Source organism: Akebia trifoliata, chromosome 2, assembly GCF_017979445.1.
Source record: "Akebia trifoliata isolate Shusen 1 chromosome 2, ASM1797944v1, whole genome shotgun sequence".
NCBI lineage: Eukaryota > Viridiplantae > Streptophyta > Magnoliopsida > Ranunculales > Lardizabalaceae > Akebia > Akebia trifoliata.
The window spans coordinates 1,037,495-1,056,216 of NC_141376.1; the positions used below are offsets into that span (position 1 = coordinate 1,037,495).

Here is an 18,722-nt window from a genome sequence, read left to right on the forward strand (position 1 = left end):
TTATCTGAACAAGACACGACTAACTGGGAACATTTGGAATTGTAATTTTAATCCTTTTAAATTTTAGGTGGGAATTGCAAGTTTACATTGTCGGTGTTCCAAACACATCCTTAATGGAATTAAAAGCTAAAAAGACTCTAAACTACATTTTGATGGGTTCCAAGTTTATTGGAGGTATGTTCTCCCCTCTTTAACCATCCCATCTTTCAAGGGCTTAGCCAATGATCAACAGCTCCATTGGATCAATGAAGTACTAGAGCCCATTTACAACCTCAACCCATATACAACCTTAGATATCATTTACATAAAAACCATAACAATTATTAGAACTCCATTACCTATGGGATGACACCTCAGTAATTTTTATTTATTTATTTTTTTTTTGAATTTTAATGTCAAAACTTAATTATTTGAAAGTTAAAAAAATAGAAATTAGCCGATCACACTTGAAGGGAGTGAGGAATTCTAAGAAAAAGTCTTTGAATGACATCACATTAACCAATTGAATCGATGGAAGATTCTTAGACGATTCATCCTGCATACACATAAAAGTTATAATATTTTAATTCAGTGAAGATTCTTTGAATCCATTTATCTCTATTATAAGAGATACTAAACCCTAAAAGTAGCTGTTAAACTAAGGGTGGTTGAGAATTATTTAATCAACACAAGAAACGTCATCAATGAATAAAATATTTCTTATTTTAAATTAGAAGTTTTGTCAATGAGTTTATTATTTTTTTTTTTATAATTGTGATGGTGGAACAAATCATATGTGATGGAAAGTTGGAGATTCAATCATAATCGTCCAACATAGTTTCGATAGGGCAATGTTATACCTATAGGGGTTGCACTCCAAACTCAAGACTGATCCCTCTAAATCAATCGATCTAATCAAATACGCTCCAAAGTCGCCTTTGATCTAATTTTCTGACGTAACGGAAGCGTATGAATTAATATATTCGATAGAAATTAAGATATTGTATTCCATGGAACACTCAAAATCAATCTGAATTGAATTGATGAATAAGAAATAACTTGAAAGAAAATAAAACATAAAACTAAAAAGTAAATTAAGAGAGAAAATATAATCGAATTGATATGTTTTGAAATTTATTAAAATGAATTCCTTGTATAGATAATTCCATAATAATAACTTAGAAATCTTTTAAAATACTAAAAAGTAATTTTTTAAATCTATTGAAATTTAAATTAGACACTTCTAATTATAATCTAAAAAATAAAAACGAATTTAAACAAAAATAGAAATTTACAAAGAACAAAGAGTAATACTCCTAAAATAATTAAAAAAAATATAAATATTATTAAAATTAAAAAAATATAAACAAATCCTACTAGATTTAAGAAATTACATAAGATTCTAACTAAATTTATAAATGTCCTGCATCACCTTCCCTCCCAAACTCAGTCCATTGTGGGGTTACTTTGGGCATTTGATCCATTTTCACCATTGTTATCTATGTTAGACTCTTTATTTTTTTATTTTTCCTTTTTTTTTTTAACTGGGAGTAATAATGGCTAGTGGTAAGCCTCGTCACACCCAAAAGATCCTAATTTTTTATAATATAATAATAAAAAAGTGTAGTGAAGTGAAGTTACAGGTTTAACCCTAAAAAATGGAAAGAAGCCCTGACTATTCCCCATATATCCAATAAATAACAAATTTATCATTTATTAAATCGAAAACCCCTATCAGTTTGCGTCATTGTGCGAGAGTGGGAACAATGAATTTTATGCCAGCTCCTCACATAGGAATCAGGAAATGAAAAAACTATGCGACATTGGAGACCCAAATTTATTTTCTTAAACAACACTGGGTTGGGCCCACCAACTCCACCATATTCATACTCAATCTTATCATTGTATTAGAGGGAATGAAAGTACACTCCGCACGACATCAAGCCTTTTTGTAATATGGCAATTTCAGATCCAATAAACAGTGAGAGTCAGTAGTTTATGAGTTCAATACCCAGTATTTGCTCGGGGCCACCCGTGTGGGCGCACTCTCACTTACCGAAGAGTGTGATGTACAGGCATTACACGTGCCCGGGGGAGGGACCCATATGCCTTGGCTCCTGCCCTGACTCTTCCAATCCCCCTAGTCATGCATAAGTTCGGACCCCCCCACTCCCCATTATAAATAAAAAAATTAAAAAATTGCGACTCCGTTAATCTCTACTTGCCTCACATATAACTTATTATGCAAGGAGCTCACATACATGGGTGTGAGACTCATTTTAGGAAAAAATAACGTTTTATTGTTTAGAAGTAAATGGGTGTCATGAATTACAGCAAATTACAATCGCTATAATGATTACCCAATGGCATGAGTTTCACATTTTTGGAAGAAAAAAATTGCTTTCAAATATCTTTATTTAAAAATTATGTGCTAATTCTGTTAATTAGGTTAAAAATTTATGTAAATCTTATCTTGAAACATCTTAGTTTTAAATATAATATGCAGCAGGGCTCACCATTACATAACAATCATCATTGTCAAAAGGACAAAACCCTCTGATCGTTACCCGATAGTTACCCGATTAGAACCCTGAATCATCATATTCAGCATATAAAAAAAAAAGTTTAAAAGATGTTCCATAACAGTACTTAGCGCATTTGAAAGTGGCAAGAAGTGCACACCATGGAGGACTTGTGAGAAGGAAGCTCGTTGATGTTATATTTGTAACAAAGGGACCACTCCACTTATCAAGAGATTTGGCAAATTGTCCAATCCAAACCTATTCGGAGTTACACATTGGGTTTGATTCCATGAAGCCTTTAATCCACAATTTTGTGTGTGTGTGTGTTTTTTTTTTTATATTATAAATGTTCTAAAAAAGCCCCAAATTTTTTGGGCTATTTTCCTTCAAAATTAGACTATTATGATCACTCAATAATGCAATTGCAAGCAGGGAGTAAACTAATCAAAGAAATAAATAAATAAATAAAGTATGGCACGATGCAGGTAAGAAAGCTTCTTTATTTCAGTATCGTGGGGAAAGCAATCCCAAAACAATGGAATGAATAAATTGGTTCACTCATTTTCATAGGTATAGCTGGTTGGCACAAAAAGGGTAATTGGTGTACAAAAATAATAATATTAAAGAAAAAATATAATAAGATGCAAACCACGCACCATAGAATAATACATCACACATGGCAGTGTTATTTCCTCTTATCTTCAATGCTGAGTCTTGTGAAGGCGAGGGCGATTGCAGAATATTCTGCCATTGGCCCTCACAAATGCTGCTATACCCAAACTCAGGCTGGCCCAGACAAGCGAAAAGAGTACGTGGCGAAAATCTGATCGAACTGCAGACAAGTCGAAAGCTGTAAGTAATGGATGATTTCTCACCTCCATCGATGAAAATTAAAAATATCAAAAAATGACAAGAAACACAAAGTATCTTATCACCATCGCGGAGATTTTAACAGATAAAATCAGCGCTCTCTAATCCATAATCATATGAATTAGTTCAAACTCTCGAGCAATGTTAGAAATCAACTATACACAAATTTGAAATCATCCATTTGCTTTGACCGGAAGTCTTGTTTTGGTGGGACACATAATGGAGACATCATAACCAAAACAAAAGTTCTCAGTGGTACGACAATCCCAACCTTCCAATGAATTGCTGTCTGTCCAACAATCTCCATAGAAACTGTCTACAGTAACATACATTTATTGGATGGCCCGGATTAATCTCATATTCCCATTAAAACGATCTGTGGCAAAGAAAATTTCTAATTCATAGCCCATTTACTAGACAATCAGATTGGTGACAGCCTTTGAAGTATGCTCTTCAAGAAGTTTGTTTACTTTTCTCTTTGTTTGACCCACTTGTGTACACATTAATCAGCTTCCCCATCAAAAGATTAGGTGTCTAATAGCAAAAGACAGTTCGGGAATGGAAAGGTTTCAAAAGATTTGAGTTGAAAAATAGGAAAAATATGCCCTCTAAAATTTATAAGTTGTGTATGGGAATATTTTGTTATGAAAAATGCTGGATAACAATCAAATTGTTGAAAATGATTTCTTAAAGCTATTTGGTCTCCAAAGAGTCCCTTTTTACTCATCATATGTTTTTATTTGCAAAATTTACTTTTCATACTATTGGCCTCATCAAGGTTTATTTCAAATCTCAGAACCAACAAAGCCAATATACATCTAGAGCAGGAAAGCTGATCGTGTACGTAGGAATATTTTATTCATTTACCAAGATTTAGGCAAGTTGAAAGAAAAGTAACAATTTGGTTTACTAGGGTTATTTAGTTACGTTAATTTCTCTTTTTTTTCTTAGTATCTCATCAAGTTCTTTCTATTTTCTTTTTCCCAAGGGGTTTCCTAGGTGGGATCCATAGATTAGGTTATCTTGACTTCTGTAATGTGTATAGGGTTCATGGCACAAGCCAAGCTGATGAACTTGAACCACCCATCTGTCCTGACCTAGCTATTCCTCTTCTTTAGTAAAAACAGAAACCAACTCACCTTGCCTCAGAGACATGGTTGTGAAGAAGAGCCCAGTCAACCCCAATGCCAAAGCCAGTGGTAGGGACTGCAAAAAGAGCATAGTGCTTGTCTAGGTCTCATAAAAATGAAATATTCGCAATGAAATACACAGGGAAGATAAGAGGCATCCACTAGCATAATACATCAAGGACTTCTAATTTAGCTCCAACAAACAATATTCAAACCCAAAATAATGTGAATCATTTTCTTCAATTCCACTCTGCCCTCGTACTAGTGGATTCAACCCCCCCTCGCTCCCTCCCTCCCTCTAGAGAGAGAGAGAGAGAGATGGCTTAATCATCGGCTAATGAGCCAGAAAAGAACCACACCAAGAATTGTAATGATCCATCTATTGCATTTATTGGACTATCTGATAAAATATAAAATGATGGCAGATAGTTCCCTCCATACAAGTATTATCTAAAAAGATAATGCATGAGGTCTGGGAAAGTTTAGAGTGGACATTATTTATTTATTTTTGCTAGGAAAGTGAAATTAGTGGTCAGTAATAGTAGGTGAAGGCAGGTTTTGACCAAGTTAGCAAGCTGAAACCTTCTTTAGAGTGAACATTTATGATCATAAGGGGTTGTCAATTTTGGCAAGGAAACTTCCAAAGTGGGACCTGCACCATGCATGACTAGTTCGTAGGAAGTAAATACAGTCTACATGAGGAACATATTGGAATTCTGTTCCTATTATTTCCATCCAAAAATGGTAGTTGGTGATCAAATTTTAATAACAGATTTTAGCAATCTAGATGAATCCTCATATACTGAAAACAAAATATGGTTATCTAAGCAAAGCAATGCACCGAGAATTGATCATGGTTATTGGGTTTTGGACACCCTACTAACTTTTTTCCTTTTTTTTGGGTAATTAAACCCTTGTAAATGCAGCAAGATAGGAATGGATCTCTTATAAGCTAAGGACCACTCAGGATTGCAATGGCCTTGATTTGAGATATGATATGAAGATAGGCACTTAACTCTTTGGGTGCTTGGAGTATAGAGCACATATGGAGGGTGAGGACGAAGGCACCATTCTATCAAGCATCTAAATGTAATTTTGCTTCCAAAGATTTATATCTCGAAAATTTTGCTGGCAGCCCATAAAAATTGTAGAGGATGGTGCTAAAGGGTCTTTCGTAACTCCAGCTTACTCACCAAAATAAAATAATGAGGATAGCACTTTCAGCTGCTTTAGAAGAGAAGATTAATTACATGGGATATAAGAGAGAATAACATGAGAAAGAAAAAGCACAATGCCTTTTGAAGCTTCGACCAAATCAAAAGCATAAAAGCTTTGAAAATCTGTTTTCAGGACAGATGAGAAAAGAAGAATGGTTGGTCTTTAATTGTGGAGTGGTACAAATTAGAATTTAGTCAGAAAGAAAATGGAAAATAAAGGATTTGACAAAAACAACGGAATAACAGGTGTCTTACAACTGCATAAACATTTAATGCTTCAAGCATTATAAACAGCATTATTGAAGATTATCAGAATTGGCTCTGCAATATTATTCATAAATAAAGGCCATAGAGAATTCACTCACAGCTAGAGCCTCAAGACCTCCTTGTTGTGATGGAGGAGTCATGTCCCGATTAACAGAAACAATGTAATGTCCTTGCAGGAGATCAATTGCATCCTTCACATTTGTTGAAGAGTAATCTTGTATCAGGACTAGATTCAAATACATCATACAGAAAAGAAATTGGAGGACGAGGGCAAGAAAAAAAATTAATTTATCTGTCATCAATTCAAGCAACAAATGTAAGTGATAAAAGATTTGAGGCAACATAAAAAAGCACCCCCAACAAATCCCATCACTTTATCTCGAGACAACAGAAACAGAAACAACCGATCAAAAAAAACATAAGCAGATCATACAAGAAAAACTTGTAACAAATGAAGACTCACAACAAATCTAACGTTGAGCAAAATAATCACAAAATCAATAACAAGAATACTAAATATGCAAAGGGAAATTTGCTTATCATACCAATAAAAAGAAAACAATAATTTCATATAGGACGATCTCAGATATACCTATAGGGTATACACACAAATTCTCTGATACAGGATAATCTCACAAAGAACAGAGCTCCGTGTAACATGAAGTCATAGATGGTAAAGAAGATGATTAAAGTGAAAACAAGACCGTAATCTGTTATTTCCAGATCTCTATCACATAAATATGGATGTGCAAATGAATTATTAAACACTAACCTGTTTTGTCCCATCACAAAAATTATTCAGGTAATAGCGAGCAAGGGCATTCCACCCATCCTTCAGGATCCCCTGGATTGTCCTCTTGCCACATCTAAAAATTCAAACAAATTGGACTTATATTTCAATATAGAAATAAATATCATCATCAAAGCCTTATCCCAAAATATATTTCATGGAATGATTATTTCATGATCTTAGAATTTAAGATGAACCATCTTAAATGCTCAACTATGCAATGGCCCAAAGAGTATTAGATTCAATCTTTACTATCAACTAGGGCCATTTGAGAAAAATTCCCAGAAACCATATCCAGCCCTCATGCATAAGCCTCAACTCTGGCGTCCTTTTCTTCTGTAAGAAATAAAGCCTAAACAGGAGACCTGCTCTAAAGAGAGTAAAAATGTACCTCACAAAATCTCCTTTCAAGGCGGGGGTACCAGAATACTGAATGCTTATCTCATCTCCATGGTTAGCCCACACTGGAAAAAAAAAATGCAGAAACACAACATTGAAACTATCTAAATTCGCATGAGATGGAAAACCAAGTTCATAGGTAGACAAAAGTATTAAGCACAGATGTGTTATATTCAATCTAAATAAAAGGAAATGAACTGAACAAGAGATGACAGTAAAAATACTCACATATTTTAAAGCTCTCATCAAAATGTGGATATGTGTTAATAGTTTCATCGGCACCGAAAACCCCTATTTGATGGAGTTGGCTTTCCAACATTTTTCTTCCAATCATGCTCTGTTGACACAGTTTAAAAAAATTAATCTAAAACTAAAATTCACCCGAGAACATGTAGAACATTTCGTAAGATTTGTTGAGTACAAGAATATAGCACACTCATTCTTGGCATCCAAAGAACTACTATCACTTCATTCAAGCTTCTAACGTAACTCCTAACACTCCTAGGGGCAATCATTCAAGGGTAATCATCACCATCAGGGGCCTTGCCAAAATCTCTGTCCAATCAAATGCATAGAATCAAATTTGACACTCAGTAAGAGGTTTAATTAGAAAGTTGGGGCATTGCAAAAAAGCCTATTATGATGTAGATTGAGGGTTTTCTTTATATGTGCCAAGAAAACCTGGTGTTGGAAATAAATGAAGGCGGATGGAAGCAGGTTTCAAAACACAACCTTCGTTGTTCTCACAACTGGAGCTTTGTAAAGCTTCTCTAGGAGTTCCAAAGACTAGTGGAAAGAGGAATCCCAACCCCCCCTCCCCCCCGGCCCCCAACACACACACACACACTCCTCCCACCCTTTATCATAGTTGTAAAGGCTGGTAGAGGACTTGGGTCTAGTTGAAAGTTTTAAAGTGGGAAAGGGAAGGTTTTTTTTCCCTTTAGACAGGCCGATTATTTCCCACCGCCAATTTGCAGACTACACCATTATGTGATTATCATCCTTGATGCACATGTGCCCTAAGATACCCATAGGGATACAACTCTTCACTTCCAATAGTCAAGGATAGTAATCGAAGAACCATTACCATGCTACGAGAAATGGGAATCCGGTTCTCTTAAGAAGATGAATCTATTAAAACATATTGGGGGATTTTCATCCAAATAGAACAGGAAAACACTCCCCTTTGGGAATGGGAAAGTAAAGACTTTATCTCCACTCGATCATTACAGGAATTCTTAAGGTCTTCTGGAGGAAAGGTTACTGATAGAAGAGATTTACGGAAAGCCTAGCTCCCCACAGAGTGGAAGATTTTTCTCAACATTTTGCTTTAAAAAATCCTTGGGTTAGATTGTTTTATGTGAAAAAAAAAAAAAAAAAAAAAAAAAGGGAAGAAAAGGAATGAAGAATATGTGAGTGATCTCTTTATACATTACTGGGCCAGTCATCATCATTCATGGTGTTATTTCTAAGCCCTTTTTAACTTTTCTTTGGGTATTTTGAAGGGCATGGAAGAATTTTTTTTTTTTTAGGATTGGTCTGTCGACCCATTTGGCTCTAAATGGAAAATTTAGTGGGTGATCCATTCATAGGCTCTCTATTGAGAAATAGGAGGGGAAAAGAAAAATATTTGAAAATAGAAGATGCTCCTTTACTGAATTCTGCAATTTGCAGCTTCAGTCGGAAATTATGGGTGGACAGGGCCCATGTTAAGGAATTAAATAGTATCTCGACAGTGTTGAATGGAGAGAAATAGGACGACCCCAATGTTTTGGGATAAGTGTATAGATGATAACATCTCAATTGCAAAATTTATTGGAAATCGGAGCAAAATTATTTATAATAGTTGAAGGAACAGGAAATGTGATAAACCTCAATGGAAGAAGTTAAACAAAAGCTCGATTAAGCTCAATTTTGAGGGTAATGCATTCGACACTCCCAAGGTGGCATACTTCGGTAGCCTTTTGAGGAACCATAGATCAAATCCTCAAAACATTCACAGGACCTATTGGTGAGATGGAAATCAATCTCTTTTTCCAGGCCTCCAAATTTTCAAGGATAATTCTGAAGGAATTTGGAGATAGAAAAGGACTCATCATCTTCATTTCCAAAACCTAAGACCATCTGTCAAAGTGACATCTGTTTGTCAGTATCTGACACAAATATGGATGTCTGATACAGCAGAAGACTGAAACACAGACATGTCCATACAATGTGTCGTTATGGTATAAAATTCAACTCAAGTAAAAAAAATTATAACAAATTGAGAAGTATATAATAAGCAAAATACTGATAAAAATTAAATAAATAAATAAGCAAAATAGAACATTTTCATATATCTTGACCTATCCAATATCTTAATAAGTAGATTTATCAGAGGGACAACTATCCTTTTGAAAATCATATGTTATAAAATTTAAAATTAAGAAAAAAAAAGAAAGAAAGATGTACAATCGAACAAAAAGGATAAAATATATGAAAAGAAAATATCGACTTCCTAGTCATTTTACTGTTACCACCTGTCCAAAAACAAATAAATAAATAATAAAAAATTAACATTATTAGCTATCTACACATATGGAGAATATTAAGCCAAAATGAATTTAACTTACCTGTGTAACATTTGTACGGTCTAAACAATCAATGCAATTTGTCCGTACAACTCCATGTTGCTCCTGAACTTTCTCACCGTTTGAATTTAACATGAAGTACCTACCACATTGCAACAAATAAACAATTAATGTACAAATAATCAAGCTATGCAAAAAAAAAACAAAAAGTGTCGCTGAAATATAGGCAGAATCACTGAGTAATTTATTTTTTGACTTGAACCTACAACCTAAAAGTTGCATTGTAACATGTCAATTAAGCATATACCTCTTTACAGTCAGAAGAGCACATAAATAAAAAGCCAAGCACGTAACCATGCTTGAATACAGAAGACAAACAGAGAAAATCAATAACCTCCAGTGAACAGCTTCACTTATCCGTCATTCCATTCCAAAATGAGAATCCAATTTATTTCATAACAAAGACTAGTGACTATAGCTGCTGGGACTAACTGAAAGTGAAGCTACATCAAATTGTACATATATTGTATGCCGTGTAGAGAGAATATCTTAAACTAATTTTATGTCCATGCTCAGTAATTCAACACACCTAGCACATATTGGTGTCTTTGTATAGTCCATCTGTCATTCAAAAAGCTCCATACCAATTTCCAGATTTTCATCAAGAGGTATGTGCAAGAGATCAATGGAAAGTTATACCCTGTAATTCGCAAATTTTCAGGATTGACTAACAAAGTGAATATCCATATGTTTTTTAGACGAGTCACACACAACCAACATGAATGCACTTCATTAAGCTAATTAATCTCCATTACACGTGGATAAATAAAATAAAATTTTAAAGAAAAACAAATTCAAAAAAATATGAAGTTATCTACTAATTGCCAAAAATAACGAGATTGTTCAAACAAATTAAATAAAAAAGAATCTTATATTCATTAAGCATTCAAAACCTGCACCATAAAACAAATAGATCAATCAAATTTGTGTATTCCTTGGAAAATCATACCCATTTTTCTTGAGGAAATCTGAAACTTGATCATAAAGTATAGAGAGGCGCTCGAAATGAATATGACCACAAATCCGATGAAAATCAAAGTGCAGATACCTATAGTAATAAGTAGGTCAGCAAGGACAAGGGCAATTTTTTATTTTTGATCAGTAAAAGCAATAGAACAAGGGCCATCTTAGAAGGAGGAAAGGGAGAGAGAAGAAAGAAGGGGGGAATTAATGTATAAAAATGTGATTTACCTTACATCATCACTAACAATATGCTGCATTGCATTGGCATATTTTTCGCTCAGGCGTCCCTCACTTCCATGCTGGTGGGAGATAAAAATCACAAAGGAATAAACAGCTTTAAAGCATTTCATACATACATCTATGCACAAAAAAAAAAACATGAATCGCCACACAATACATTAATATATGCTGCAGTCTATCAAATGAAGACACTCAATTAAGATAAGCACTCATTTACATGCAAATATACATTAAACAATCATACAAATATTTTTTCTTTGATGAGGAATTTATACAAGCACACATGAATTCACAGATGTGACCAAAAAAACTTATGCACAAGAGTATGGTCCTGAGCATTCAATTCAACAAAAAATACAGATAAAGCTACCATAGGGAAAAATTCATAGCATGAGTGAAACACAAAACTAGGGAAATGAATCTCAAGATATACCTTATTGACAAGATCTACCGCTAAGATGGACCCATATCTCTTTCTTAAATCCAAAAAGTGGCGTTCAACAACTCGAGGCTGCATGTTTTAGCAGAAGCATCACAGTTAAATTAAAAGATGGGTGGAACTAAAGTGTACAAACAGCAATCCCATGCAAGGAAAGCGGTTGATAATAAGTAAATAGGACATACACAACTATCAAAATACTCACTGCTTCCTCAAGTCTCACAATCTCGAACTTAGGTTTATATGTCAAATCAACAATCTGCTCCCATAATAATGGAATAGACCCTCGAACCTGTAAAAAGAGAATAAGAAACAAAGATGAGAAGGGAACCCAAGTATACATTAATTATACATCAAACCATCATAATAACCTAAAATAATGCAAAGGATGGAGAAAATGAGCGACTCCAAAACCGTAAAATCCGGTAATAACCCTATCTGTTTATCCATATGGACAGGCACTACTGTTACTATCATGGTTGTGATAAATAAAAATATTCATCAGTTGCACCTTTCCTTTTTAACCATACCATGGGGTATTTTCCATGTTTTGCATTTCCACTCACTCAAATTAATTCTTACTTTGTCCAAAAAAAAGAAATTAATTGTATGTTACCTGAACGAATGATGCTGTAAATCCATTCAATTGTACAATTTGCTCACTTTCCACAAAATTTGCAACATATCCATCAGAATCAGCACCTCTTCTCCACATCCGAGTACCTTCCAAAATAAGCAACTTATTTAGCATGAAGATCACAATGACCACTTAAAATGGCCAATGAAAGGTGTTCAACCACCATCAAAAGATCACAATGACCACTTAAGAGCCAGACGAAGCTTTCCATAGCTCTATGACTGTTGAGTTTTTTAAAACGCAGTAAAAACGAATCATGAATATGTAACTATACTATAAATATCGTCATTTAAAAAAAAAAAAAGCTATACTTGAAATATATTTAATCCTAAGGTGTCGTCATGTAATTCACCAGGGTTGCCTTCTCTTCGAGGTATAAGCTTTGGTCCAGTGGTGGGAAGTAATCATTAAAAGCAAACTATAAAATGACAGCATAGGGAAACTCTTGATTGACAAGTGGGTTTCGGATTTCAGACTCTAGTTGGCAAGGCATCGATGTGAAGGTTAAAAGCCATAGACCATGCAATTCCTCCATCTTCTGTTACTGGAATTGGAATTTCATTTACTTACAGTACCAGAAAGTTAATATAAATCACAGTTTAAACCATGAATAATGTGGTTAGAGACTTAGAGTAATAGGTTGAGTGAAAATAATAGTGATGCCCTAATGAAAATAATTGCATTCAACTTGTAAGTGAAGCTTAGAGAATACCCATATGCCTCAGAGGTAGGTTACGCTTATCTTTTCTATTTTCTGATATGAAAGAATGAAGCCATCGTCGGTTTTCAACACAACAAATATGTTTGATTTAACATTACAAGATAAAGCCATAAAGGGTAAACATGACAGAAGATAACTAAAACACCAAAAATAGAAGCTTCATATACTCAACTGCAAGAGAAAATCCATGCCCGAAGTATAATATCATTACATTAAAAGGTTCATTCCCAAATTTAAACCATGAATAACATCATGGTACACACAACGAGAATACGATGCAAAGAGCAGCATATCTGAACTAGTTCCTAAAGCAAAGCATCATAAAATTTCATAACAAAAACTAAAATTTCTAGGAAGTTTTAATGATTTATATTACCAGTTCTCCTTGTGCATCTTCGTGAGATTAGAGTGACATCAATAATATTTTTTCCTACTGCTGCCTGAAAGTTCTGAAAACCTACAGAGCAGTTAAGGTGCAACTTCAAATGGATAACAGTTGAAATATCTCAACCCAATCATATATGATACCATACGAGCATGCTATAACAAAAGTAAAACTAAAGCAAACCAAAAGACAAGGATACTCCCTTGGACAACAGGAAGCAAGTATGGCTCAAGCTGCATATGAGATCATATTATGAAGTGTTAGCAGTCAATGGGACACAATGGTTAAATTGTATTAAAGGAAATAAACTGCAATATAAAATCACCCAAAAACTGCATTATAACTAAAGCTACAAAACATATCTGACCTTGTTGTCTATGAGAACTTCCAACATGTAGTTATTCCAGATAAACCTAGGGTCTGCCTGTTTAAAAGCAACATACAAAGGCATGATGACATAAACTGAATTAGTGATTTCTTGGTAGAAGAAAAGTCTCATAAATACCAATAATGATGAACATTATTAACATGAAGATCAATAGACCAGTTTTTTAAACACAAAGTTAGGTAAAATCTGCATGTAGGTTGTCTTTGATTGGAAAGTCAAGGATTCTCCTCATGAAAATTCTAAAGCAACCATTCAACAATCAAAATTCAATCAACTCAACCATCATCAAAGGTCTTACCTGTCTCCAAAGAGGAAGCAGCTTTGACTCATCACCCAAATCATGCAATCGTTGTGCACTGCAATACAACATCATCAGAAGGTAGAGACTAACACATCAAAATTTTCTGATAGACAAAAAATTCATTAGTTTAATAAAAAAAACAAAAATTCGTAAGAAACAAGAGGAAAGAGCTACAATGAAGGAGGTCAAGAAGACTTGCCCGTATAGATAAAACAAATGAAAGGGAAAAAATCTCATCTAAGACATGTAGAGTCGTATTCCCACGTTCAAGGTTCAAACCCCCTTGAACCCAACTTCACCTCAGGATCCCCACGTCAGCTTTTGCCTCAATTTATATAATTTTTGAATAATGTTGCTCAATATAAACAAGGGCCAGTTTCAAAGAAAAGGGCACCAACAAGGTGGAAATTAGAATACAGTAGCAGGTCTCAATGCTGGAGGCAGGAATGGTCAACCATGTTCAATCCACAACTAAAAAGAACATAATTTGCTTATAAAAAATAAAAAATAAAAAAAATGGACATAACACACAAAGCATAAAATTCTGATGCCTATTTGAGTATTACATTCAGCATTACTATACATCTTTATTTTTATTTTTATCTTTAAATATGTATGAATAAATTACTAATAAATATGTATGAATATGTTAATAACATATCCAATTACTTATTACATGGATGATTGTATTAGCATACTTATGTAAACATACTAATATGATTATAATACATCAAATAAGATGATACATAAACAAAAAACTTATGATAATTCATTTCCAATAATGAATAAATATTACAAGTAATCTAAATATTCTTCAAGAAATTCTATTTTTTTAGAATAATTTTTTAAAATAGGATATCTGGGTCGAATAGTACAGTTTATTGAAATATTTTCATCACAATAGTGTATTTTTATTCCAGAAATTTGATTATTTTGTAGAAATTCACTGTTCACAGGTGCATTTTGCAAGATAAATAGTGATCTACACTGAAATATAGACAAAAAGTACCATTCGATTCAATTTCTTTGAGCCTTGTGGAAAAGGAAAATTCATCATATTTCATGTAAATATATCGAAATTTAATACTACGAATACAAGCAACAACAGTCTAGGAAACATGGCACACCTGAGTGTTAAATTGACATCATAGGAAAAATACAGTCCAGAAGTCCTCTCCGCAGCATTTAGGAGCACAGAAAACTCAGTCTCCATCTTTTTCTGTAAAAGGTGGTGAAAATAAAAGTTTAAAATAACGAGACTATCATGGGGGATAACTAAGAATATTCCAATTTGTGAAATCTTTACCTGTTCCACTGGGGAACTATTTAGAGAATGATCACACGGCAAAATCTTTAAGGATGCCACTTTGAAGATGGGGTGCCCCAAATAAGATCCAACACATTCGCGTTCCACTATCACTATTACATATACCCCTACAAAATAGATGGGGTGCCCCAAATAAGGATCCCTATCATAGATATACAGTATTAAACACTTAGGGTTCAAGACAAAGATAGATTACCTGCCAAGAGCTTTAGCATGCCAATTATACCAAAAATTGGTTGAATTTTTGGAGCCCGAACAGAGCTGTAATGAGGAAGCTCATCTGTAGAACAGAATATAAACCAGTAAACTATTAACTAAATAAAGAAACAGAATTATAATTCAATAAAAAACCATATTAAACAACACAAGCAAAAGTAGCTACCAATTAAATTCATTGACCCATCCTCACGACTGATTGATAAACAGGTACCAGAACTGCCATCGGTTGGCTCAACAACATACTGATTAGGGAACTCCCATAATCGCATCCGTGTGTAAAGCTTTTGCTCGGAATCAACCTTTTCCATAACAACTGGCGTCCAATTTGCTAAAAACAATGATATAACAAAATAAGGGAAAGCAAATGTAGAAAAGTAAACCAACCACTCCCAGACAATTATCCAGTCCATTATTTAACAGTAACTAAAAAAAAGAATCTAACACTGAAAATTGTGAAATTATTAAAGTATGTGAAAATATTTAGTTATTAGCAATTGGAAAAAACGTATCTGGAGCTAAAATAAAGTATGCTTCCTGGAAAGAAAAAACTTATCCACGATGTCTTTAAGCCCAAAGATGAGAAATTTCATTACAGTCCACATCCAAAATAAGGGCCTAACCCCATCAGGCTACAAGTTCAACAAAACAAATGGAAGTAGCCTGTACTTACTGTTGAAGTCAACTCCTTACACTGACATTTAAGAACTCACTGAAGCAAAACAAGAATGAAGCACCATATGATAAAACAACAACTGACATTCAGCACTACTGGCAATGAAAACAACAACTTTAATAACTGAAAGTTAATAATTTTACTGGATTCCCAAACATCTAGATTCAGCTTCAAATTTTGATGGGTTAGTTCGGACCCGGGAGGAATAAAAAAGGTTACTGAACAGCAACAATATTAACCGAAGTACTGACAAAATTTCCACAGAAATTAGCAAGAACCATAAAAAGGAAAACGGAATAAAAATCAAAAGCAGACAATTTCTCAGAAAACTGCATAATTATCATCAAAGGCATATCCAAAAAAACTAGGGTTGGTTGTATGAAATTATGAACCATGTTCCTCCATTCAAGAAGGTGCCAGCTTGCTAACTTGGTTAAAGTCTGTGGGTGTTGATAACACGAACTAAGTTTGAAACCAGCCTTTGCCTACTAATTAAAAGCCACTAACTCGCTTGCTTCTCAGAAAAATAAATGTTCCTCCATTCAATTTTGTCTAAAGCCATGTTATTTGATGATTCAAGTGTCTTTATATCAATTTTTAATGGCCATCATCTCTAACTGTGTCCTTTCTAAAGCTGCACTACGTGTATTTTGACTATAAATTACAACGAAATCGTACAACTCCTTGGGACTATTCAGTGCCCGAAAGATCAATTCAATATAAACCACAACCAGAACACCATCCTTGAACACATTCCACATTATCTTCAGATTTAACTTTGGGTGACTAGCACAGATCATCCTATAAAAAACTAGCATCGGGAATAATAAAAAATCAGCCACAAAAAATGAAATTCTCACAACAAACCTACTTCCAAGTAATGAATGTGTTTCAATTCTTTCAAAATGAACGAGATCACAAAATATCTGATTTCCAGATGAAAGTAACTGAAAAAATCAAATAAGAAAATGAATATGCAGAGGAGAAAGGATCAAGTTGCACACGTGAGATTTGTGATTCCATTAGAAGGTTGTTTTCTTGCCAAGGAAACTCTTTAATGCATTGATCTACATCATAATTCCAACTATCATTCTTCCTTCTTGTTCAATTTAAGTAGTTATCGATCTGTTTAAACTACACTTCATTCAACTTCAACGAAATCGCAAAACCTCTGAATTTCTACGAAAATCGAACTAAAAAAGACAGATAAACACGTAGAAATCGAAAACAACAAGCACTCTACCTATAAAATTCAGTAATTCGAGAGTTTTTGAAGAACGAACCTTAATTGAAGAAAGGAAGATCGAGAAATACCTGTACGAAGTTGCGAAGGCGATCTCTTGTGGTTGAAAACTCTTCGATTCTTGCAGAGTTTAAGGCGAATGCGAGTAGGGCGGGAAGGCAGTTGTGGGTAGTTGGAAGAGAGTGTTAGTTTAAGAGGAGGGAGAGAAGAAGAGTTTGGATCGACGAGAAAGTTGGATCTGAAAATCCGGTTTTGATGGAATAAGTGTCCAGCGCATAATAGCCCTAACGACAGCATGCAACACAGTCAAAAGCTGTGGGGTGTAGGAGACAATGTCATCGTGAACTCACCAAGGCCTGCTATTTTATTTTTATTTTTTTAAGGGATTTTCTGGAGCTACGCTACATAATTCTTCCCAGCACAGGCTCTGATTTATTTATGGCTTCAATTGGGACTATCTTCCATAACGTATTTGAAAAAAATAAAGCGCATCAAAAAAAAATAATTAGAGTCCCCTAGCTTTGCTAAGTTAAGTGTCCTTGGGCTCACCTCTTGACATCCAAAATCATGATTCAATGCTTCAAAGTCGTAGAAGACGAAATTCTTGGAATTTTGCCATCCATTTTCAAAATCTTGGATTTAGTTAAAATGAAAAAAATATATATATTTTTATTTTTATTTTTATTATTAGAATTTTTTTATGAAACTTGGAGTGTTGTGATGTTGGATTTCTGATGTAACGATCTATTTGAGCAAAACAATTCTAAGTAAGGCTCAAAATCTTTTTATACTAATAAGGAAAGGGTTTCAAAAAAAAATTGAGTGATTTAAATAGGCTCCTCTATTTAGTATTCAGGAATGTTTTAGCTAATATTTGAGTGCTCCCCTTTGCTTTTTAAGTTGATGACATGCCCCTTCATGTCAATTAGCAATCAATGATTTTTTATTTATTTTTATTGTCAAAGATTAAAGAAAATTTGTTTTGATATATATATATATATAATATATATATATATATATATATATTATATATATATATAATATATATATATATATATATATATACAAAACTACCCTTGTTAGATTTTATGAGATTGTGAAATCCTAGATTGATTTTTTTAGTAAGGGTAAAAATCTCTCATGATTGAAGAAGAGGGCATTTTAGGGTGTGTTTGAAAGCCACTTATTGCATGTATGAGTCGGCAACTCGTGTGCCTTGCTCAGTTTTGTATATATATATTAATTAAGGCATCTACCATTCATAATGTTATCAAGCAAGTTCGATTTTTATTTGAGTTGCTTTCTTAAGATTTAGCAAGGAGTATAAAACTCATTTTTTGGGACCTAATCGTAAAAGATAACTTTTTTTTTCTTTTGGAAAG

General features: G+C 33.9%; 1 protein-coding gene across 1 annotated transcript; it reads right to left on the reverse strand.

The window, feature by feature from the left end:
- Positions 1 to 2,981: 2,981 nt before the first annotated feature.
- On the reverse strand, positions 2,982 to 17,773 carry LOC147408575 (phosphoinositide phosphatase SAC7-like). Its single transcript, XM_086419725.1, has 21 exons — positions 17,412 to 17,773; positions 15,588 to 15,752; positions 15,402 to 15,485; positions 15,185 to 15,312; positions 15,006 to 15,097; positions 13,876 to 13,933; positions 13,557 to 13,613; positions 13,389 to 13,422; positions 13,181 to 13,261; positions 12,063 to 12,169; positions 11,652 to 11,738; positions 11,441 to 11,518; positions 10,996 to 11,066; positions 10,754 to 10,852; positions 9,787 to 9,886; positions 7,403 to 7,511; positions 7,167 to 7,239; positions 6,758 to 6,851; positions 6,084 to 6,176; positions 4,511 to 4,577; positions 2,982 to 3,333 (listed from the first exon to the last, which is right to left on the reverse strand). Exons 1-21 carry the CDS (start codon positions 17,635 to 17,637, stop codon positions 3,203 to 3,205), a joined length of 2,034 nt encoding a protein of 677 aa, XP_086275851.1. The 5' UTR covers positions 17,638 to 17,773; the 3' UTR covers positions 2,982 to 3,202.
- Positions 17,774 to 18,722: the final 949 nt, after the last annotated feature.